General features: G+C 40.2%; 1 protein-coding gene across 8 annotated transcripts in view; it reads right to left on the bottom strand.

Moving 5' to 3' along the window:
• Positions 1–24,758, bottom strand: part of UTRN (utrophin) — a 388,166-nt gene that overhangs the window by 277,020 nt on the left and 86,388 nt on the right. For all 8 annotated transcript variants that reach the window (XM_087773985.1, XM_087773987.1, XM_087773986.1 and 5 more), the window contains 14 exons: positions 23,865–24,028; positions 23,075–23,278; positions 20,590–20,771; positions 19,777–19,927; positions 18,175–18,294; positions 17,330–17,431; positions 14,160–14,267; positions 13,382–13,561; positions 11,896–12,065; positions 9,442–9,565; positions 7,608–7,695; positions 4,848–5,083; positions 4,394–4,574; positions 1,434–1,579 (listed from right to left, as the gene is read on the bottom strand). In XM_087773985.1, coding sequence (XP_087630111.1) covers positions 1,434–1,579; positions 4,394–4,574; positions 4,848–5,083; positions 7,608–7,695; positions 9,442–9,565; positions 11,896–12,065; positions 13,382–13,561; positions 14,160–14,267; positions 17,330–17,431; positions 18,175–18,294; positions 19,777–19,927; positions 20,590–20,771; positions 23,075–23,278; positions 23,865–24,028 — 2,156 coding nt within the window. The remainder of the gene's footprint in view (positions 1–1,433; positions 1,580–4,393; positions 4,575–4,847; positions 5,084–7,607; positions 7,696–9,441; positions 9,566–11,895; positions 12,066–13,381; positions 13,562–14,159; positions 14,268–17,329; positions 17,432–18,174; positions 18,295–19,776; positions 19,928–20,589; positions 20,772–23,074; positions 23,279–23,864; positions 24,029–24,758) is intronic.

Raw genomic sequence — 24,758 nt, 5'->3', positions numbered from 1 at the left:
GTAGGAAAAGACAAGCCTCCAAAGACTAAACACTATGGCAACTCAGCCAGTGTATGGACCAGAAAAATCTGTCAACTTTAAACAATACAGAAGCAACATTATAAGAGAAAACAAAGAACTCAGAACTTTTTTTGATCTGTGAGTTCAAAAAAACAAACCACTAACACCCCTGTTTACTGGCCTTCTAAAAATACCTATTTGATCACTCTGCTGAATAGAGAAGGATAGAAAGACAGACGTGGCCTCTCCCCACCCAGCAACTGGAGTTCAAGAGCTCCTCCAGAATCACCTGCAGCCCTCATATGTCACCACACAGGGAAAAATACACGTTTCTAAAATAACTATGATTCCACAAAAGCAATGGGGAACAGTGGAGGGGGCAGGAAGTATTGTTTATAGTTTTTTAAAGAAAAAAAAAAAATTACTGGAGATGCATGATTCTCTCCCCTCACTCCAGCCCTGCCCCAGTAACTGGTATTTACAAAGCAACTGTCATCCATAGATTTTCTCTATATAGCCTTTATAGTCTCATAATAGGAAACAAAATATAGTTTCTACTGGACAAAATTTGTGCATCAAATTACCTTTATGGCTTACAAGCACCGTTTCCCTTTGAAAGGCAATCTGGAGGCCACAGGACTACAGTTATTCCTTCATAACAGCTGAGCAGGATGAAACGGGACAGATTTGTTACCCAGCTGAATCTGAGACAATTTAAGCAGGCAGGCACCCCACACCTGTGTAGGCTATACCCAGTGCTCGAAGGAGAGGATTACAAGCCTGTGCACCACCTCCTCACTGGGAGGGCAGAGGCAGGTCGGGCACAGCTGCCAGGCAGCTCCAGCGCAGCTCAGGTGGGGAGAGCTGGAAGGCAGCTCCCAATGGAGGGAAGGGCAGGCCCCAGCTCCTGGCTCTCCTCACAACTGCACTCAGTGGCAATGGAGCGGACCTTGGATTGGGTCACCAACCTGATCCAACCAAGGGCCTAGGAGGGAGATGCTCCCAGGGCCCCGACATCCATTTTGGGGCTCCTCGGCACAAGAGACATGGGCACATTGGAGAGAGCCCGGGGAGGTCGCCAAGGCGGTCTGAGGCACTGCAGCATCTCAGAGAAGATCCCTCAGAGCCTCCTCTTCCCCCAGCCAAACAATCCCAGCTCTCTTGGCCTCGTCTCCTGGCACAGGCAGCAAGAGAAGCTGTGAAGTCTGCAGGCTCAGACATACCCAGCCCTCGCCCGGACACATCCCTCAGCAGCCTGTGGTGACCCAGCTTTCAGCAAGCAGCCCCCAGGGGCCACTTCCACACATCGCTCCCTGATCGACTTCCCTCTGAGTAACGTTTTAGTTACCCCACTGAAGACAAGGCAGGAGAAAGGAGGATGACAGCAGCTGAATAAGCAACTTCCTCACTTCAGCGCAAAGCTTAAGAGTTACCTTTGCCTGCTGCAGGGCCTTCTCAACCTTACTGGGGTCGCTCAGTCCGCTGGCGATGGACTGCTGCCTGCGCTCCAGCTCGCTCAGCGTGTCCTTCAGCCGCTGCAGGGAGTCCACATAGGCCTGGCTCGGCTGGCTTTCCGTCTCTGGTATCGTTAACAGAGTAATGGAACAAAATACAAGGTAAGGAAATAGACACGAGACCCTAATTATAAGAGATGTGAACATAATCAAAGTTATCAGAATCATTTAGAAACAAGAAACCATGTGAGATACACTTGTACATTGAATCCTGCTGAGATCTTCCAAGAGCTAAAAAATCTCTTCTGCTGATGGCAATGTTTTTTCCTTAAAAAAATATTAAATATATATAAAATATAAATAGGTATTATATAAATATAGTAACAAATACACAATGACAGTCTCCTCCCCTCCAAAAAACAAAAAATTAAAAACTCAATCCCATTTTTAGAGTTTTCTTATACACTTAAGCACCTAAATCTCTTGGGGTTGGCAGGGTGGTGGAACCAACAGTACCTGAGCTTTTGCGTGCCTAAATCCCCACTATTTAGTATTTTTCATTTTAAAAAGTTTTAGACTGAGTTGCTATTTATATGCAAACACACAAACAGTTATCTACTATATATGGACTATAAAGTATAGCATATATAATAGCCATATATTACATATAAAGTTAAATATACACACTATAGTAACTATATATATAAGCTAGTATTTTACATATAAACAAACATACATAAAATATGTATTAGTGTAGTAGCAGGGTTGGGGTTTGGGGTTTTTGGGGGGGGGTTGGTTGGTTTGGGGTTTTTTTTGTTTGGGTTTTTTTTTGGTGGTGGTGGTGGTGGGTTTTTTTCATTTTTATATATATACACACACACAAATATATGAAAATAGCAGCTTTCAGCCTGTTACCAGATCAGAGACACTATCTGGGAAGACTGACAAGAGAATTAAAATTTGGATGGAGTGTCTGCTTGCAATCTTTGACTGTGTCTCAGATTTTGCTCAAGCCAGCCCTCTGTGGAATCCCAAGCAGGAGGCAGCACCTCACTCTGGCATTTCAGAATGAAAACGTCAGATTTAGAAAACTGCAGTGAACAGGATTTCAGTTGTAAGACCTGTACTGTGGTATGTACATTCTCTGGCCTTGGATTCCTAAGCAATTTTGTCACTGCCACAAGTTAAAATTAATTTAAGCCTTGTTCTGTCTCACCAGGTAGCTTTTCAACAGCTTACTGTCAGAACTGTCACACTATTTATAACTAAGGAATGCGTCAACATTTCTAGAGAGAATCAAGAGAGTTATCCAGCTTCCTCTTCTCAAAAAGCCAGGATCAATTTATAGGGAGGAGGGGGAAAAAAAAAAAAAAAGATAATTCAGTAAAAAGCAAGTAAAGCAAGTAGGTGTACTGTCACTAAACTAATCGTGAAGGACAAGAAAATAGTTAGAATAGCCTCCCATTGACAAAAAAAATTAAGTCACAATTCCCATAAAAAATGCTTGTAGAGATGGGACTGAGTACTACTCCATCAGGAAATTTTCAGAGGCTCAAAGAAGAGCCATGAAAGAAGCTGGACTTCTGTCAGTCAAAGCCTGCCAAGTTCACAAATGCTCAAGTGCCACCACCAGTTGTTTCTCCGCATTATATGGCTATGGAAGTTCTTTTACCTTACAGCATTTAAAACTATGCTGTAAATAAACAACTGAAACCCTGAGCTGACATTTCCCTCTGTTCTTTAGCAATACACAATCTGCAGAGAAATTATCATTCAGAAAAAATACACAAATACAAATTTAACATATTATGATACATAAAGTGTTTTTACCAAGTAATAATTGGTTCAAATATACTAATAAGGCCTCAAGTGATGTGTGGCATGAAAAATAGAGAATGTTTTTGCCACATCATGTAATAATTACCAAAACACGCAATACCAATAAAATTATTCAGAAGTACATGAACTCCGAACAGTCATAAAATAATCATTCCTCACAGTAAGAATGAAAGCATACCCTGTAATTTGAGCGTGACAGACATACGTTATTCATACAGTTTTCTGCATGGATATAATCAAAGCATGCAGGCCTTGTGCAACACATTATATAGATGGCCTAACAATTTAGTAATTGAGCCTATTTTTATTACACAAAGAATAAAGTCTTAATGCTCTTCCATTTGGGGCTGTTAGCAAAACGCTTCCTTGAGTTCCTCAAACAAAATGAAAATTAAGGAAAAAAAAAAAAAACTTATAGGTTTGCACTCTTGCTATAGAGCTGTAAAATATTAACAGAGCTACATATTTTGCGCACTACATTTAAAATCCTTTAGAAGCCAGCATGACTGGTTTGAATGCTCATAATGAAATTTTTAATGCAACAAAAACCCAAGTAGAAAGTGCCTGAAAAGCAAGCCAGATTCCAAATCACTTCAAAGATGAATTTTCCAAAAGGAATTATGTATGACTAATGTGCTCAAGGCTGTTAAAAAGAATAAATTTCACATGCGCACTTCAATTTTACAAGGTCGCTTAATCTTCCATTTTTCATTTCTAGTATTATCATTTACTTCTGTAAGTGCCAGAGACACACAGCTTTTCAAACTATATTATCCACCTTAAATATGTTTTGCTAATTCCTTAAATGTAGTTTCAGGAATGTTGCATCCTTGCATAATCACTTTTAACACCGTGGAACAGTATATTTTGTAGCGTGCACAGAGGAGGTCATACAAATATTCTTTCAGGTGAATAAAAAGATTTTGTCAGCCTGACCCAAAGCCTCCCAGAATCGGTAGGAAAACTCTACCAGAGTTCAATGAGTTTTCAAATCAGCTCAAAACAACAACAACAACAAAAAAAATCAGAACACAAGTATCAGGAGGGCTTATGTTAAAAAAAAGAAAAAAATATACACACACACACACACACATATTTACCTTTCTTCAGCTGCTGGTGACATTCCTCTAGTTTCTGACGAGTCAACTTGAAGTGATCAAGAAAACCATTCAAGCTCTCCTGAATGAAGTTTGGAGGCATGGGCTGAGAGGTGAGTGCCTTGCAGGTGGCTTTCAGATGTTCCAGCTGTGGACTCAGGCTTAGAAGATGAGTTAACTCCCGCTGTGAAATATTAAAACCAAAACCAAATCTCACATTTGCCTTGTTAACGTGAAGATTTTGGTAAGCTACTGCAGCGCAGCTCCTCCACATTCCTAGGGCAACAACATTAAAGTACTCCTGTGACACAGGTACCAAAATCTTCCAGCCAAATCTGGCACCCCGAATGCCTCAGAAATTTTGAGTTACCTTATTACCGACTAGGCTAAGCTCCTCTGGGGTATTCTGTGCTCCTAACAGCTTCCGATCAAAATTAGCAAGTTTTGCCAGACTTACGTGACATAAGTCCTTCAGGACTGCTGAGGGCTGAGATGCTGAAGAAGCGTCATTTTTAAGCCAGCCATCCTTCTCAATTACAGTCTTCTCAAGCTCGCTCATTTCCTTAAAATAAGCATTTATATCTTCCTGGTACTTTATCTTTCTGGCCACTTCTTCCAGATGTTGAACCACATCTTTCCACCCTGACAATATTTTCTCCATCACACTTTTTATATCCACTGTAGAAAGTCCCTCTAAAAAGATTATATAAATTATTGTTACATTAACTGCAACACATTTTGATTAACAGGCATTTAACCTTTCCTTGCTTCAGATACTGGTGCACACTTGCATTAACATCCAAAATGCTTTTATTCCAAGTCCACTATGCATAAAACTGTACTTATTACTAAGTGTTTCAGCTTTTCATTTCCACACTAACAGTAAAATGAAGAGTGAGATATTCCACTCCCATTCTTTCCCTTTGATAATGTTTGAATTTATAACAGTGAGCTGACTCTCGGCTATCATGACTGTCTTTACCATCATGATTTTTGTCTAAATGTTGATATGCAGGTTTTAGTACAATAAGCTTCATTTAAGTAGGCTTCCAGTGAATTTATTTTTTTAAGTGATTCTAGACACCACAAAGAAAAAGGGAAGCAGCAAGTTGGAAGGCAGCAATAAATTCACTGAAAAGGTAGATGGAAATCCTGTCGGCCTGGGAGAGAGAGGGAGCAATGGCTAACAATGCCACATTGCATGCAGACATGATTAATAATTAGGTAATATGAATAGCTACAAAAGCAACACGACAAAACATGAGGTTATTTCCCAATCACAGTGGCTACACGAAGCACTTGCTATACCATGTTTTTGACAAATCAATGCATTACTTGAGGATGCAGCAGCAGAAGTGAACAGACCTCCCACCCATTCCTTGTTCTTTCATTTCCTCAAGTGCCAGAAGTAAACTGACAATTTTGCTATGGATGAAAAAATTTCAGTGCAATGTGCATTCAACGGTACATTCTTGCCATTGCAAGTTTCTGATGCAGATTCTCTTTCAAGGTACCACCTTCTTTTTATAAGGCATATTTGGGTCATTTGAACTTAGCAATTCTGTCATTTAGATCAGGGTATAAGGAGGAGATTCGCACGCAGGGGTCTGTTGGCTGCACTGCTTTAGCATAAGTGGAGCCCAGCGCTCTGGTCTAGGGCAGCCAGCCAGCTTCTACAAGGGCACTTGAAGGTTCTGCTCCACAGATCCTCCCTGCGCTTCGCACACTGGCCGTACACTTGGCACATCTACAGTGCAGAAGCACAGCAGCTGCAACCAGCCACATAAGAGGAGCGTGCGCACAATGATCGGTCACCGCCTGTACATGCCCCAGGATAGAAATGGATGTATACACATGCATGCCAGTGCTGTGCATTATTCCATACAGGTGTAGCTGGGCCTGGTTTTAGAGAAGGGCTGTCATTCTGAGCTGGACAAAACATACTAGCAGACTAGCAAAGCCAGGGGCTATAGATTGGTTACTTTCTATAGGTCCCAAACTTTAAGATGGCAAACAATCAGGAAACGATTTCCGTATCTTATTTTTTGCTGATACAAACTGCCTTTTTGAACTATGCATTTCTCATTATGATCAACAGATACTGGTTTCATTTCATAGCCATGACCTATCACTGATGGAGGGGATTATAAAAGAGGGAGAGAGGGAGGGAGCATCTCTGTCCAGGTTTGAAGACAAGGAACAGCTACAAATTTTTATAGGCCAAACTCCAGGTCAAATCAGTGGCTTCCAGCCATCAGCTTCAGGGCAATGGCACCCACTGTAAAAAGCTTCAGCCGTAGTAGGCAAGGAGGGGAGGATTGGAGATGCTTAGCAGACTGGGGCATCCAGGCAGAGGGGCCAGGTAGAAAAAAAAAAAATGTGACAGTTGGGAAATCCAATGGAAATCAGCATTTTCCAAAAGGGATGCTGGTCAGTATGCAGGACAGTGATACCATCCTTTCACCTGTCTGAATGCTACCAGTCATAGCAACTTCACCAGAAGCCAAGTGCGTAGCAGATCTAAAAGACTGTCTCTGGATGATATAAACAGCTCTTTTACAGAGAAAGCCACATTTCACTGATGGAATTTTGTCATATTATGAAACAAGATTTTGGCAAGGCTTAATTTTCACTGATGTTAATTATAAGTTTCCAGGGATAAGTGTTTTAATTGACAATCAATCATTTTCTCAAGCATGGAGGCTTCTCTCTTGCCTTTGAGCCATAAATTGGGACTGTATCATCAAAACATCCTGACAGTTTTTACAGAAATAGAGAAAACTACGAATGATATACACACATTTATCAAGCCCGAATTTGGTTCAAAATTTCTACTTCAAGCCACCTATATTTTAAAATTTTATACTTAAAATCTCCACACAATTTAAAATTAAACCAACTCCTTCCCCCAAAAGCATGTTACTGCCATTTTAAGAAATTATTTCTATTTCAATAAAAATAATCCTTAAAAGGTTGCAAATGAACACACACACATTAAGCAAAGAATATTAATATTGCTCTTCTATAAGCCTGAATAGAAACAAAACACATCAGTAACTAGTAACAGTAACAATGACCAGTGCCTCTGAAGGAAAGAAAATGGAGGGAGAGGGAAGGAATACATTGTGATGCTTAACTGGAGATAGCATATATCAGTATTACTTCCCTGCAACTCATCTGATTAAATCACAAAACAGAAAACCTTCAAACTGCTTACCCTTTCCCATTTGATCCAAAAGAATATGTCCACTTCGTTTCAGTTCATCTAACTTTTGGCTTTTTTCAACCCTTTCTTTTTCAATCACCTACAAAGCGAACCCCAAAAGAATACAGTTTCAGAGAGGGTCATTTTTCTTGACTTCCCCCTGCTGCCCCCAGGTAACATGTATTTTCCCACTACTACACAAAACACATTCCATTTTTCTTGGATACAGCACCTTCTAAGATACATGTTAGCACTGCTTGTTCGGAAAACAAATGCAAAAGGAGTTAGCTCTCAAGTACCAGGCAAACAAAAGACTAGTACAACACCACCAGGAACAAAATATGGTTGACAGGGTTGACAATCCTGCTATGTGAAATCAGATACTGGGACACCAGCTGAAACAAGTCACCTGTGATAAAAAATTGTAATTATTTAATGTGAATCAGTGGAGAAAAGACCTTTTTTAAAAAAGTCCCTTTGCCTCTACAGTCTATGCTGAGATTTCCAGTAGAAGGGGACAACCACCTCTTCCCTAGAAGCCTAGCTAGCAAGAACTATAGCATACTAGTAATCCACTCTCATAAGCTCTAATGCTTCACTCTCCTTCATAATGAAATCCTGAGAGAAATCCTATGTGACAACCAAGATTTTCAGAAGAACAAGTTCCTTCCTCAAGTCATACATACTGGTGAATGTTCCTGTGGGAGCCAAGAGGTAGAATACATCCACAGAGGAAAGACAAGTTCCTTAGCCACAAGGCCACAACTTCGATATCCTCCGAGACTACAAAACATCTCCAAATTAAAATCTTTTTGAAACTAATGTCCAAGGACATTACTCTGGTTTAGACTTGCTACAGTAAATTCAGAAGAGGCATGCATTTATTTGCACAGCTGGGAAGAACAAACACTGTCCTACCCACTTAGAGCCCAATCATTTAAAAACAGTGCTGTTCATGGGAACCTGGTGTTCGTCTTGGAGCCTATTTTATAAAAGGCTACAAACATTCATAAAGATCTATAAATAAACTATTGGGAGGGTTGTTTTGGTTTTTATTTCCAACAGTACCGCCATTCCGAACATTCCTACTGGCACCATTTTGCACTACAGCACTGAGAAGGAGTCTCCTTATAGATATTTTTAAGTATTGTCTTTGATTTCAAAAGCAGGTTCAGGTCCTGCTAAAGCTCCAGTAAGCCTTCATTAACAAATCATGCTCAAGGACCAAAAAAGGCAACAGAAACAGAAGGAATAGAAGATAAAATGGTTATTTCATGGCTCCTACAGGATCCTGTAAAATTATGTATTCTGTCTTTCAAGTCAGTAATACTGTACAGGAGTTGTAACTATCAGGTTTTCTCCAAAATTAACAGAGCAAACAACGTGTCCAAACATTATAGCAACGGACCACTTTAGAACCTGGGTAGTAGAGTGTGTGCAGAGTGTCACAGCATGATTCAGGGGGTCTCTAAGCAGCCCACTGACCCATCTCTGCCAAAATTACAAAAGCGGTGTCAAATCAAGTCCATCTCCAACTGTGAAACATGAAGCCAAAACATGGTGCTTAGTGGAAAAGATACTAATCCTGAAGACAGACATTTATCAGAACTCCAAAGGAGACAACAGTAATGCATGTTTTTAAAGTTTCCTGTGGATTGTGTAACCCAACACCAGCAAAAGTCTATGTCCAGCTCATGAGAGATTTCCATGTATGTCCAGATCTGAAACTATTTAACTAAAGGACTTAATCCCCACGAAGCATGTGGATCAGCCCACACCTCCTGGTGACAGCCAGCTTAGAGACAAAATATACTATTCACAGAAACACTCTATCTCCCCATTTTACCTTCAACTTTTCTTTCATGTTTGAAGTCTCTCTCATCTTCTTGTATTCTTTGATGTCTGTGGCCTGAATGGCAGATTTTGATTTTGAAATCCAGTTCAAGAGCTCAGCACTTTCAGCCTCAAACCTGGTTTAAAAGGTCAGACAATTTTTTGGGCTCATATTTACCTATTCAGTCACTCTGTCTTAAAAAACAGAAATCTTAAGTTCAGCACATTGCTCAATCCCAAAACAGAAAGACCACACACAAGATTTGTGTTTCTCCTATTACTACTCACAGGCAGTAGGACAGATACAGACTTTCAAAAACCTGCTATAGTAAAAATTATGTCCATGGTATTAGCCTTCGGGAGCAAATTGAGAATACATGGTGCAATCTATTTCTTAATTATTTTTATACATATCTTCATGCAAACTATTACAGTTTCTTTTGATACACCACAAAAGTTATCACTCAAGGCTGAGTATTTTGGAAGTAATAAACCAAACCTCAGGAACAAGACAAAGAATTACTGTTCTAGATTTCGTCAAAGTCTGCAACACTATTTAGTCTGAAGAAAAAGCTAGCAGCTTAAGCACTCATGGCAGTGACAGCGGACAAACTTTTTGAATGCTTTGCTGACTAAAGATTAGGTGATAGCTTAATATTTTTGGCTACAGTTAGGCATGTCTATACTAACAAAAAAACTTTCTTATGCCTAAAACGTCTATGCTACAACCCATCACCACCAAAACCAAACAAATAAAAAACCCAACTCCCAAATTAACCAATACTGTACAGAAGGATAGACAGACTACACAGACCACAAGTCAGGCCGTATTACAATTATACTACTTAACACAGTGTAAATCCTAACATGGAATAACAACCTACCAACAAATGCAGAAGTCACTGTTAGTCACTCAAAGTTTTCACAGGAAAACCTGCAAAATTCTAGTTACTGGCCATTTGTTGGTCTCAACATAAGTAACTGGGATCAGGCAAAAGCATCAGAAAGTTTAACCTATTTTAACTGACTCTGTCCTTAATACAGTTTGGACTCTAGGAAAAAAAGATAACAGATCAAATCACTTTTGCTTTCAAAGTCTAAAATAGTTTTTACAACTCATGAGACCAAGAGAGAGAAGGGAGAGATGGGGTGCCAAGTGCATTACTGCCCTGGGACACCTGCGTGCACACACTATCCCCACCAGGGCTCGGAGGGTCTGACCAGGATCCTCAAGAGGGTTTGGGCAGGTTCCTCACCCCTTCAAACCTCCACTCCTCCTCCAGAAAAATGAAGAGAACAACTCTTCTTCACTGTGTGAACACACATCACCTAGCACAGCAACTCCCTGCTCTTGACGCAGACCACCTATCCTCTCCCTAAACAACCTGCCAAAAGTTTAAACTAGCGACACCCCAAAGAAATGAGCATTTTCTCAGGCAAGCACAAAAAGCAAAATGATGACTATAGTGAATTTACTTTCTTAACTCATCTTGAAACAATCCCTTTATTTTTAGGTATGCTATTTAATAAAGGCACTGAAATACGTTATTAAATACTGTTTAGCCTAGAGAAGAGAAAGCTCTGGGGAAACCTTACAGCAGCCTTCCAGTACCTAAAGCGGGACTACAGGAGAGATGGGGAAGGACTCTATCAGGGAGTGTAGTGATAGGATGAGGAGTAATGGTTTTAAACTGAAAGAGGGTAGATTTAGATTAGATATTGGGAAGAAATTCTTTACTGTGAGGGTGGTGAGGCACTGGAACAGGTTGCCCAGAGAAACTGTCGATGTCCCCTCCCTGGCAGTGTTTAAGGCCAGGCTGGATGGGGCTCTGAGCAACCTGATCTAGTGAAAGGTGTCCCTGCCTATGGCACGGGCGTTGGAACTAGATGATCTTCAAAGGTCCTTCCAGCCCAAACCATTCTATGATTCTATAAATGCACATCAGTCAGCCACTCCAGATATACTTGTGAAAGGAGACATCACAGTAATATTGTTCTTATTACTAAATACCAGGGACATGGAATAGGTTTCTGAGCCTTGTGTGCAGTTTCTCCCATATATTTTACAGAGATTAGAAATAAGTAATAAATAAATCAAAATACTTGGCACTTTCACAACACTTTTTAACCAAAGGTGAGATGTTTTTCCAAAAGAAAGTAAATAATTAATTCTATCTTTCAGCAAAAGAACCGAGGTACAAAGGACTGAAGACCTGCTTTTTTGAGAAAAAAAAAAACCACCCTCGTCTCCCTTTGAAATTAATGGAAGCTGCAGGTTTTTTGTTGCTCTGAAAACAAGGCTGTACATAACATTTCCTTCCCACTCCCCAAACCAACCTCACAACTGCAACTTAAGTATTCCTCACTTGCAGAAAAGAAGAATCAAAAGCCAAACCAAGAGACATGAACCTATGTAGTATCTAGCGAGTCTAGTGAGCCAGGGAAAATGGTAGTGACATATACTTACTTTTTCTTTGCTTCACTGTCCCCCGGGATTTGCCTTTTCTTTGGAGGTGGCGGTGGGGGTAGCTCCTGTCTGGATTGTTTAACCACTACCTGTTCCTTCAATTGCGTTGTTCCTGCAGCAGTCTTCTGTGAAACCTGTGACATCCCTACACTTCCTACCGCTTGAGTTACCTATACAAAATAATTTAGCAAAAGGGTTAAATGCCATCTCTAACACAAACCGAATTGCTTTTGCTTAGTTCCTTTTACTCATCAGTCATAAAAGCCTATTCATTCACTCCTACAAATTACCACATCTAGCTGTCATAAAGCACCTTTATCATAGATGCGCTCCAGAGAAAACTTCATTATTCTCATTTTACAGGTGCAAACTATGCATCACAATTCTCAGTTCAACTAGAATTGCCAGGCCAAGTGAACCAAAATCAACAAAATAAGCATTATAATCTATTTTCTTTTATAATTGCTTGGTTCACAGAAAGAACCAAGGTCCTTGGGGTTTATTAACACACAATGCTATATTTTACACTCATAGTTCATAAAACCAAGCCGAGATCTCAGAAAGAACTAACGCACAGTGGATTTGGCCTAAAAAACTCACTGAAGTCAATAGAAACCTTCCGCACTCTTTAACGGGTTATAAAGGAAGTCCTGGGGGAATCAACCTGTAAGTTCTAAGTATGTGCTTGATATTTAGGGGGAGCGAAAGGATGAAGACAGGATTTGGCACTCTCCAGTGCTTTGACACAAACGCAAGAACAAATTAAAGCCACACGGATGAAATGGACCCCTACTCAGACTGCACAACTAATTCACTATACACTAAATGGATCATGAATCAGTGCCACAGCCTTTACCATAATAACATTTTAATATCATAAAAAGGACATATGAGTCATAAAACTGTCAAACAAAGTTCTCACAGAAGCCAATGGGAGTTCTGTCTAAATAAAAACATCACCAAGCACTCAAAAGACTAAAATAAACATTTAACAATCCAGCTTGGCTATCACCATTACATAGCAAACAAACAACTACTCTATTTTCAACAGATGAGAAATCATACTCACAGAGCATAAATGCTTGTATGACTCCCATTTATTTATCTATTCTGGGGTTTGGGTTTTGTCTTTGTTTTCTTTTAGTATCGGATTTAATCCAGTCCCAGCACTCTTATAATGTTTAAAGGCATTTGCATTGACTGATAATACATGGCAAGCCTGCTTTACTCATCAGAAAAATGAAGCTTAATCTGTGTGAGAAAGGAGTAATAGTACTAGTCAGGTTAACAACTTGGGGTTTTGAAGACCAAAAAACGCAGACAGCTTTGTCAGCGGATAAAGTCAGCCCCACGTGAAAGAGCACTCACCTAACTCTCTAGCCTGATGCCAAGAACTCCCCTGGGCAATTTTGCTGACAGTATCAATGAGGTTTGCATACATACAGACATCTGAACAGCTAAAAAGTAATAAAGCCTTGTTAAGTACCTGGTTAGAGTAATCCTCTAGCTTCTGAACCAAACTGTCCCACCTCTGAGTTAGTTCTTCTTGATCCTGATCGATTTTCCTGGATGCTCTGCCATTCCCAAGGATCTGGGCCACATCCTGACCTAGCTCATTCAGCTGGTCTAGTGTTTGCCGTTTCATACCCATGTCCTCTTTCAAAATCTGAAGTTAAAAGAAAACATTAAAAGATGACATCAAGTATTCTGCCACCCCTCAGCTTTTAATTCCATGGGGAAAAAAAAGAAAAACCAAAAAGATACTGCCTGAGCCAGATGCATCATAGATTTCAAAACAATTCTCTTGTATAACAAAGCACTAACAGACGGTCTTAAAAAGAGCGCATCCCTGAAACAGCTCCTAGAGCAGTCAGCAGTATCTTCTGAGTAACAGTTACTAATGATTAGTTCAGGTACAAGCTGCACCAAGGTATTAAAAAAAAAACAACCCAGAACAAAACGAAAAACACAAACCACAAACCCACACTTTGGAAAACACAGCTGACCGGTGGCCTGCAATAAACTCCAAACCCTGTTAAAAACCCAGGATAGCTGTTTCAAAGTTTGGCAGACAAACCTGGAATGGCCATGGAGTAAGTTGTACACATTTTTTAAATTCAAGTGAAAGAATCTGGCAAGGAGAGAATATTGTCCTGGCTTCCAAAGTATCATGCATTCACAGCTCCTACTGGGGTCAAACTGGTAATTTGCCATTCATTTAGTCTATGAGACTTGACAGGATAGAACAGGATAGCAATACTCACTGCTAGCTTTCGAACATTCACACTCAGGTCTGTCTGATCCTTGAAGTTGCTTGTCTGGACCTTACTCAAAGCCTCTTCTTTCTCAGTTAACCAAGCTTTCAATAAGCACTGCAGATCATAAGAAAAATAGCACAAGAAAATACCAAGTTTGTCAAACAGCTATTGACAATTCCTTCTTTAAGATCTTTGCATTCAAAGCCCAGTTCTGCAGTCTTTACATGCAGGAATTTCAGTTGGCATTAACAAAAACAGTATGTAAAAGGGGACAAAACACATCAGATCAGAGAACTAAGTAATACTTTCCAGCAAAACAATTTCAGCAAAACCATTTCTCAATACATCAGAGTGCACCCCCCAAAGTTATTTATAGCAACCAGATATCCACCATAAAGCTGACAGAGGACTTACAAATTATATTAGAATTAAATATATCAAAATGGTATGTATGCTTTCTTTCATTCTCCTTCTTCATTTGTGATTCAAAACCAGCCATTACAAATGTTTTCTCACAGAAGCCACACCACTGATAATTCAGAGCTCTTTTAGTCCAGGCAGTTGGTCAAAGACTCAGAGATTAATTAGTCACCTCCCTGTTTACTGTACTTACTTCCAATTGCAAAATAACTTCAGCAAATACTGCCTCATTAACTGCTTAAAGCTGGAGTGGTCTGCTCTGGATAGTACTAACTCAGGGATCTTGAACTTTTTCCACCTTTTTCTAGGAAACCTGTCCTGAGTCTCACTTCTCTTCAGTCACACAGCACTCCTATGGAAACTCCAGCAATAACTGCCATCGAGGATGAGGAAGGATTTTATACATTTTATATTATGTTGCAACATATTGCTGCTGCTGCACAGCCATCTCCATAGACTGGAATACCCAGCTCTCTATCAAGCTCAGTTGTATAGCCACTGAGCCACTGGCGCACTGCTACTCCTCCGTCTTTAGGAAAAAAAAAAAAAAAAAAGATACAGCAAGGCAGACCTTTTTGTTCTTTGAACAACACCACACTTTACAACAGCCACTAGGCTCCTCAGTCTAGCTGTATATTTTTGGCATTGTCCCAGAACTGACTACAGCAACTTTTGGGCCAAAGGGTTAAGGCAGTTTACATTGCCAATGTAAACCAATATGCAAAATGTACAGACAGCAAATACGATGGTGGTGGAAATGCCATAAGGCTGCGAGAAACAAAATTATAACACCACATACTCTCTGGAAAAATCACGCTGGCACCCCAGCCAACATATTTTATGCATAAGAGGAGCTTAAAAACCCTTCAATGTATTCAATTAATTTCTGCTAAATCAGCAGTCAAAGATAACTCTCCCTAGAAAACTGAAATATAATTATCACAGTGCTAAGAAATATCTGGCACTGATTGAAGAATTTGTTTCCTGAGTGGTAAGAATTGTGTTGACTTGGCAATGTGGTTTCCAAAAAAATTTCTAGGCAGCCACAAAAAGGCTGATGCATCACTGTAGCTCATCTCTCCATCCTGTTGGGCGAAATGGAAAAATGATAGTACTGAAGTGTTTTACTTACTTTCATGTTAACAAAGTGTTTATATTAAAGTTTTTAATTAGTTTCAAATTGTAATTTTTGCAGGTCACTTGATAATGCTTGAGGACAGAGAACTGCAATTCAAACCTGCTAGTAATAAATGCATTGTTCAGTGTTGAACAACAAATGCAAACATGGGCCGATTTAAACCACTTAAGATAAACTTCTATTTCCTCATTACTTGCTATCTGACATTCTACATTAAATAAACACCAATTATTTTTTTTCACTTTTACAGAGCAACATAATTACATACAAATTAAAAAAAGCTGAGCGCAAAGCACCTCCAACAGAAGATGACACTCTTAACAGTACTGTAATAGTCAATGAGTGGTCACTTTTCCCCGGACAAATATAAGGGTGGAAGAATACAGAAATATGTTCACATAGGGTCATCTAAACTGAGAGCACCTGAAGTCTGTACTTTGATGTACAGAGTGAGGATTTTTGAGGAATCCTTATTTCTCAACTTGGAGACTTACCTTGCCCAAGAGCTGCCAGAAAATGTTAGCACACAATTTTCTGTATGTACGCATATATGTGCCAACACAGTATTTTAAAGAAATACATATAAATAGATATTTGGCATTTGATAAAACAGAATCTGAACCTCGGGTCCATACGAACAGTAAGATCACATGAGCTGCAAATTCAGCTTATCAATATACTGCAAATAGATATGGGAGGGGTCAGGGAGAAACATATACGCAACCCCAAAAAATGCAGACAAAACATCCCTGTCAAAGAAACCAGGCTGTAACTGATAGCAACAGCTATATCAGCACTGTTCTACTTCTTTCAAATGTCTAAACAATCTGTGTACGCTGCAGAATTTAAACAATAGCTTACAGAGATAAATACCATCATTTAATAAAACAAAACAATTTAAGTAAAACCTTCAAAGGAAAAGCCATCAAATATTTTACACTGAGACACAAAACAAGCTCTAGCACTAGGCATGCAAACCTAACACATGTAGTTGTGTTACCGTATTTTTATGCCATCAGCCAATTCGTGTTTGAGCAGTATATTTAATATATACGTAAAATGCGCAATATCAAAGCAAGAAAAAACTCACAATGCCGTCTTTCACAATTCGACTGTTTGCCTAAACTCAAAATGAGACAAGCTGCATGCTTTGCTATATTGACCAAATGTTTTTATGTTACTGATTTTGAAAAGAGTGTTATTGATTAGTTGATTGCACAATTGTGTACATGTTTCCATGTTGGAAGCACATGTATCTTAATTAGAAAAATTTCTGTAATTACCAAACCGCCAAATACTTCATGATCCATTGTCATTTTGCTGTCATGGATATTCCCACTTCTTGGCCATTTTGCAAGCTACCTTGGAAATTATTTCACAAGCAGTTAAACTTTCTTACTTAAACTTCGGAAAACACTTCTCTTGCGCTGCACAGCTACTCTACTCCTGAAGAAATGCTGGGAATCCAAACAATAACACAAAATCTAGTTTTTCAAGGCTTTTTTTGGAGAGCTGTTAAATCCTACCAAGGGGTTTGGGTTGGGGTTTTTTTTGGTTGGTTATTTTTTTCCCCTCCACCAATCAACCAGTCACTCTGGGTAACTGAAGAGCTACTAACCTGCTCTTCCAGCAGCTCCTGCCATAAAAGCTGAACTTCTTGCAACTTGACCCGTCGTTCCTCAGTCCAACGACAAACTGCTGTCCACCGCTCGCCAAGTCTCTACAAAAGCAGAAAACTCATGAACATTCACGAGCCTTACAAGGAAACTCAAAAATCAGATATTCAAAAGCGTAATTTCTACTTCACAGTTAACCTCTTTCTACATTAAAGGCTATTCCTTGCCAGTAATCACCATTGCTGTATTGCACAAAGATGGAGGTTAAAACTTTCAGAAGCATCACCTATGGCCTTAGCTCTGCTCTTGCTGAAGTTAGCTATCTGATTGACTTCAAAAGGAGTGAACAAAGTAGCATGAATTCTGTTTCAATAACTTCTGTTTCACACTCCCTATACTTCAGGTTACAGTCTAACTTCTGACAAAAACGGGCAATACTTCACACCCTATTCCCCAGATAAATTGTGCTCATGTCTTTAAATATTTTTCCCATCAGATTTTAGCTCCCTAATAAAAACTACTTATGTGAAGTAAGAGTTGTACTGTGCATCTACCCATTTTAATGAAACTGCTGAAAGGATACACTACAAAAGTGCTTAAGTCACTGAGCATACGAACAGCTTGACTCATCAAGAACTGAGCTTGAAAGTCGCCAAAGCACTTTTGCAGGTTTCACCCTGAGCAAATTTAATAACTCTTTACTTTAATATTACTTCTAAAAAAATATTACTATAAATTACTTCCTAGGATAAATTGTCTTTAAACACAAAAATGTTGCTTAACAATTATATGCAAAGGTTTTAAGTGTCCACTACTACAGTTAAAAAAGAGGGCTCTAACATTTTACCTGCAATTGTTCTTCCAGAACAGCTGTTGCACTTTCCCCACTGCTTTCATCAACAATGACGACCATGTGTGTTAGGGAGTTTACCTTCACCTGTTCTGTCTCTAGGTCACTCTGCAAGCTCTAGAAGAACAAATCAGAGGTTACCAACTTTGAATACATTTGCTAATCTGCTATTTTGGCCACCGTGACTAACACAACTGCTGTGGCAAAGTACTTCAGATTCAACAGTTAAGCACAGATTTTACCACTGGGAATCACTGCACGGTTTAAATATATGTAAGCAAAAGACTGCTAGAAATGAACCCAAAACCATTCTGTTAAAATGCTGAAAAACATGAAGGAGTACTTTAAGCTGTATGCAACCATACTTGTCTAGGAGAATCATATGGCAACTACATTGACTTTCTATATGTCTACTGTTATAGGTAAGAGAGCTTAAGTGTTTCTATAAAAAGCTATCGTTGTTAATAAGCAAGTATCATAGGGCATGCCAAACGGAAAAAAAGTCACTAAAAACATTCATCTTTTAATAATTGACAATATAATTCTCATAAGTATCAACAGTGCTATAACTGATCATGATGCTCAAAGACAATAGTCGAAAACTGCAGAAAGCATACAGTTTCAATTGGTTTGAAATAATCTGTAGGTTTAAAGATTCATACAACGTCTAGAGGAACAGATTCCATGGTTAAAGTCTACCTCCGAAATATCTCTGCAAGATCAATATGCCTTTATAGTACTGTAAATATCACTTTTCATCCCAGAATATCCTAAGCTACTCCATGAACAACATGCCTCAAACTCCCCAGACTTTGAAGACAGAGGAAAGAATGCAAATGTGGGACAGGAAATTACACAGACTAAAAATACTCCACGGTTCTTGCCCTGTGAGGTACGTCCCATGCTGGGGAGAAGGTCAAACCTCAGCACTGAGTACGAAAACCAAAGCTGCAACCATGACAAGTATCAAAAGGCCATCTTTCTCCTTCAAAAAAAACCACTGCAGGCTAGAAAGGCTGGACTCCCATCCAGAAACTTAATTGAGAGAAAAACCACTTCCAAAACCTTGTGCACATCAGAGAGCAGTATCTATGCATCCCCTTAGGATGTGATCCCTGGAAAAGCAGGGACTGGAATCAGTGACTTGGGAAGCCCTTCCTGATAGTTTTAACTCCCACGTTATTTTAGTTTGCAAGTCTCAAGCATGCTTTAGCAATGCCTGCCAGTCATTAAAGGTAAGTTTGTCTACAGTATGTTTCATACTGTTCCCTCACACCAACAATTTACCTGGATTGGCCTCATTTCCTGCACAAAGTGAGGGTAACACAATTTCCCCTACAGGTTTTGCTTCCTGCATGAAGCAAAGATGACGGTTTCTGCTATAGTCATCAGTGCTCAAGTTTTCAGTTTAGAAAGCACTTCCAGAAACTTCCAATTCCTTTCTACCCCATAATCATCCTTTTCCAAACATCAAATGCAGCCCCTCAGCACACAGCCATATGACTTCTGACACAAATTTCTCAGCTAAGGAACCCACTAACGTACACATCTTCCAAATACTTCTCCCATACATATTACATAACAGACAAAAAGGTTTACTTTATGTTCTTCCAGCTGTTTTTGAAGGGACTCCAAATCTTCCGCTAAGAGCTGAGATTCCATCTTCTGAATGCGTTCTTCTGTGACCGTCAGCCAGTCGGACAGCTGCTGCAACTGCTGCTTCTGGAGCTCCATCAGCATGTCATGCAGGCTGCAGGGGGAAGCACAGGCAGAGTTACTTCAGAAACAGTGTTCCCAAGGAGAGACTAAGTTCTAATTCCTATAGGAAAGAAGCAAGGTCATTCATTAACCAGTTAGCTACCATCAAATAGTGAATTATGGTAGTGAATTATGCACTTTGTATCAGGGATTGTTTCTTTCAACAGGGATTTGCTGCTAATAGAGCCTCTGCGGAGAGTTGCAACAAAACACAGTTTCTCCCTTGATGTGCAGCTCTTAGCCTGATAACCCACAGGTGGGAAGAAATTCTTCTAAGTGCTTTTTAGTTGTGTAAACATACATAGCTATCCACATCTACTGTATGTTTTATTGAGCTTAAACTACTGAAACAATACTGAAAACACATTTATGTAACTACTGCATGTAGATATATCTATTTAGTCTGGAATTTACATAACAGTCACAAAATACTTTTATATAAGAATCCAAAAGGACCCAGTTATATTCACTTCTTTTGTTTCACCTTGGAAAGTATGAAGAAAGTGGATTTCATGTCACAAACTGAATTGTTAATTCAAAAAAAAAAAAAAAAAAAAAAATCTTACAAACGGATGCAAACCAGCTCCTCAGAGATGCAGTAAGTACCAGAGGTCGGTCCTGCAGCTCTAGGAGAGGTTGTGCAGCATGACTCACCGGGACTGCCTGTCCATGCTCTCCACCCTGAGCTCCTCCCAGCGGGAGTTCAGCAGCAGCATTTGCTCCTGGATCTCAAACTCCTCTTCGGGCGACAGATTTCCCTGGGCCACCAGTTGGTTTCCAGCCTGCAGAACACTACCCACACTGCTCTGGTGTGCAGTCAATTCCATCATAAAACCCTGGAAACGGTACAACCAGCCACATCACTGTGATTTGTGAGCTCCTACAGGAGTTTATGAATTTGTAAGTGTAATGGGTTTGCGTAGCAAGGTTTTGGTAGCAGGGGGCAGCTACAGGGGTGGCTTCTGTGAGAAGCTGCTAGAAGCTTCCCCTGTGTCTGATAGAACCAATGCCAGCCAGCTCCAAGACAGACCTGCCACTGGCCAAGGCTGAGCTCATCAGCGACGGTGGTAGCACCTTTAGGATAACATATTTAAGGGGGTGGGAACAAACAAACAAACAAAAACCACCACAACCCTGCACAACTGCCTGGAGAGAGGAGTGAGAACATGCAAGAGGAACAACTCTACAGACACCAGGTCAGTGAAGAAGAAGGGAAAGGAGGTGCTCCAGGTGCCAGAGCAGAGATTCCCCTGCAGCCTGTGGTGAAGACCATGGTGAGGCAGGCTGTCACCCTGCAGCCCATGGGGGTTAACGGTGGAGCAGATATCCACCTGCAGCCTGTGGAGGACCCCACGCCAGAGCAGGTGGATGCCCGAAGGAGGCTGTGACCCCATGGAGAGCCTGCACTGGAGCAGGCTCCTGGCAGGACCTGTGGACCCATGGAGAGAGGAACCCATGCTGGAGTAGGTTTGCTGGCAGGACTTGTGACCCTGCAGGGACCCACGCTGGAGCAGTCTGTTCCTGAAGGACTGCACCCCGTGGAAGGGACCCACACTGGAGCAGTTCATGAAGAACTGCAGCCCGTGGGAAGGACTCATGTTGGGGAGGTGTGTGGAGGACTGTCTCCCGTGGGAGGGACCCCACGCTGGAGCAGGGGGAGAGCGTGAGGAGTCCTCCCCCTGAGGAGGAAGGAGCAGCAGAAACAATGTGTGATGAACTGACTGCAACCCCCATTCCCTGGCCCCCTGCGTCACTGGGAGGGAGGAGGTAAAGAAATCAGGAGTGAAGTTGAGCCTGGGAAGAAGGGAGGGGTGGGGGAAGGTGTTTTAAGATTTAGTTTTTATTTTCTCATTATCCTGCTCTGATTTGATTGGTAATAAATTAAACTAATTTCCCCAAGTTGAGCATGTTTTGCCTGTGAACATAATTGCTGAGGGATCTCTCCCTGGCCTTATCTCAACCCAGAAGCCTTTCATTATGTTTTCTCTCCCCTGTCCAGCTGAGGAGGGGAGTGATAGAGTGGCTTGGGTGGGCACCTGGCATCCAGCCAGGGTCAATCCACCACAGTAAATGTCCTAATAAATTGTCATGTTTGAAACAGTGCTGCAGAATGAGCTGGCACCATCAAACACACAAGCATGGCAGACCTGTTCCTCTCTATGACAGGAGATCCTCCATGAGCTACAAAAATTCTGAACCCAGTAAAATAGAGCTCATTGAGGGGAAAAAAGCTGACCACCTCAGAGAAAAAGCTGTTTGTAAGAAGGCAGCCTTTGAACAAACGCACCAAGAAAATAAAACAGAAATTTACCTATGGCCAACAGAACATAAACCAAGACCTAAGATGTAATGTAGGAAAGCAAATAGAACCCTATGAGTTAATAACATTAAGAATTCACATATTTACTACAAATCCAGAACACCTCTTCCTTTGGTTCATGGCTTTAAAACTGTAGCACAATAAAAAAAAAAAAATTCTTCATATTGACCAGCATTCAGATTTTAGATTCTATTGTATACAGTAAGCTGACACAGGAGAAAACTAAAACATCTAACATGACACTTAAAACTTAGCAACATTAGAACATTTGTTCAGACTTAGAACAGAACCAAAACAAAATAATTTGGAAACAATAATTTGGAAGCAACAACACATGTTTCTGAAACAAACTATGCTAATCATGACAGGGAGACCACTGAATTAAATTGACATGATTATCAATTTCAGCATTGCCCTCATTTAACAGCAAGTGACATAAGGCTGACCAGGCTTTTTAGTAGTTGGCAGCAGAGAAGCATGAATCAGCCTGGATCAGACTGCCTTTGTATTATACACATCAGTGAACCAGCCACCAAAAACTGATTAAAAAAAAAAAAAAAAACATTAAAGTTTCAAAGCATGTTCCGCTGGAAGTTCTCTTAAAAAGAGAGGAAGCTTCAAGAAGCTATTATTTGTCAACAAACAAACAAACAAAAACAAACAAAAAACCCCATCACATTCAGTTAGAGGTGCTTTTAATTTAGAAAAAGCACGACAAAAGAAACAGAATGGCATGTTTTGGATAAGGACTAGGAAATGGACGTTCTGCAGCTCTCACACACACAAAAAACAGCAAATGAATTTTCAAAAGAAGCTTACTTCATGTGTGGAAAATTGCTCTTTGACTTCCTCAACATCACCAGATATCTCCTCCTGTTCCCGAAATGCATCCTCAGCTGACAGCAACCACGTAAGAACTTCTTCCAGAGCAACTTGGTAGCTATCCAAGTCCATATCCACCTCTGTCACTGTGCTGGGTGTCTCTGCTCGAGAACTGCCCTGCTCCTCTTCAAGTGCTACAGCCTAGGCAGTCAAGAGAAAAGTGATGTCTTAGAAGTGCACAGAAGATGCCTTCCGAAATGATACTAAAAATAGAACAACTAAAATCCCTTTTAATCCTTCAGAAAATGTTAAAAGTAATTATTGGGTACATTTTAATGAGAAGGGCCACAGTTGCCACTAATGAACTTTCATTTTGAAATAAAGAACCTGGATAGAAAAGACAACTTTTTTGCTCATTTAACAGTAGATCTCGCACCCAAACAAAAACCCATCACCACCACAAGTCCTGCGACAAACTCAGTTAAAGATTTTGGGCCACGCCCTCCAGCTTGCCAAGGCAGAGAAGCAGAAGAAATAAGCATAACAGATGGAACTTTATACAACTTTATACCTCAACACACAGGATTTTGGACATGAATCAGAAGAGAAGAAAAAAGGAAGACAGGACGACTTAAGTCAATCACAAAGAAGATGCTATGATTTTCCATATTTTCCCAATTGTGTTGCCCAAGATAAAAGGTATGTTGCAGAAATAAACTGACAAGCCTGAAGATCAGCTAAAATTACAACTCAAGAAAATGCAGGCAGACTGTGATGAGAAACACACCTGCTGCATGTTGAACTCTCCATCCTCACATTCCTGCTTGTATCTCCTTGGAAGGGTCTCCACCTCCCGGATGTCTTCCATAGTGACTTGCTTAGGAAGGACCTCAAACAAAGAGGTTAAATACATAATAATAGACTTTTTGTCTGGAAGCTGTACAGCAACATCTGCATCAAAAAGAAAATATGGGGAAAAATAAATGAAGAAGCTGCTTTTCTAAATCATTACTTAGAATACAGTTAAGACTTTACATACAGTGTAAATCACAGGTTCTCCCGTTAAGTAGCCTTTAGTAAGCTTTAAGTTAAAAGGCCAGATCTGACATACGTTGAAAGCAGTATGAAGGAGAGAAAATTTTAAAAAAAAAAATTTTCTATATTTGGAAGAGAATTCACATTAAAAGGCATGATCTTTTTGAAGTAAGAGCCTAAACTGAAGCTATTAAGAAATAAAAACTGTTTGGGGAAAATTATTCTGGAGCATCTCCCAAGCAGAAATGCAGTTCAGGGACAGTATCCCACATAAACAAACATTTCCACTTTGGCTTTATCCCCACTCCCAGCACTGGTCGGTTCATTTTCTTACTTTGCATATGGAAAAGAGTTTCACTGACTCAGGTTCACCTACCTCTCGGTTTATGAGTACTATCCAGTCAGTTTATTTTTTTTTTTTAAGAAGGTGGTGCTTGAATCTATAAAGTTTGAGAGCTTGTCTTACAGAATGAATCTTTGGAGGCTCACTTCAAAGCAGAGTGACAGCTCAGGATTTTAAAAAGGAGCCATAAAAGTTTCCTGGTAAGCATTCTACACAGTAAGTACTCACAGCACTGGCAGCTACTGCTACTCAATGTGTATATAAAGAACAAAAGATAGCGAGCTCTTAAGCTATCCTATTCTA

Source organism: Nipponia nippon, unplaced genomic scaffold (genome assembly GCF_047370975.1).
Source record: "Nipponia nippon isolate SJK-2023a ecotype South Korea unplaced genomic scaffold, ASM4737097v1 scaffold_4, whole genome shotgun sequence".
In the NCBI taxonomy this organism is placed as follows: Eukaryota; Metazoa; Chordata; class Aves; order Pelecaniformes; family Threskiornithidae; genus Nipponia; species Nipponia nippon.
Note: the sequence above shows the minus strand (reverse complement) of the source record. Positions and strands in the feature narration are given on the sequence as shown.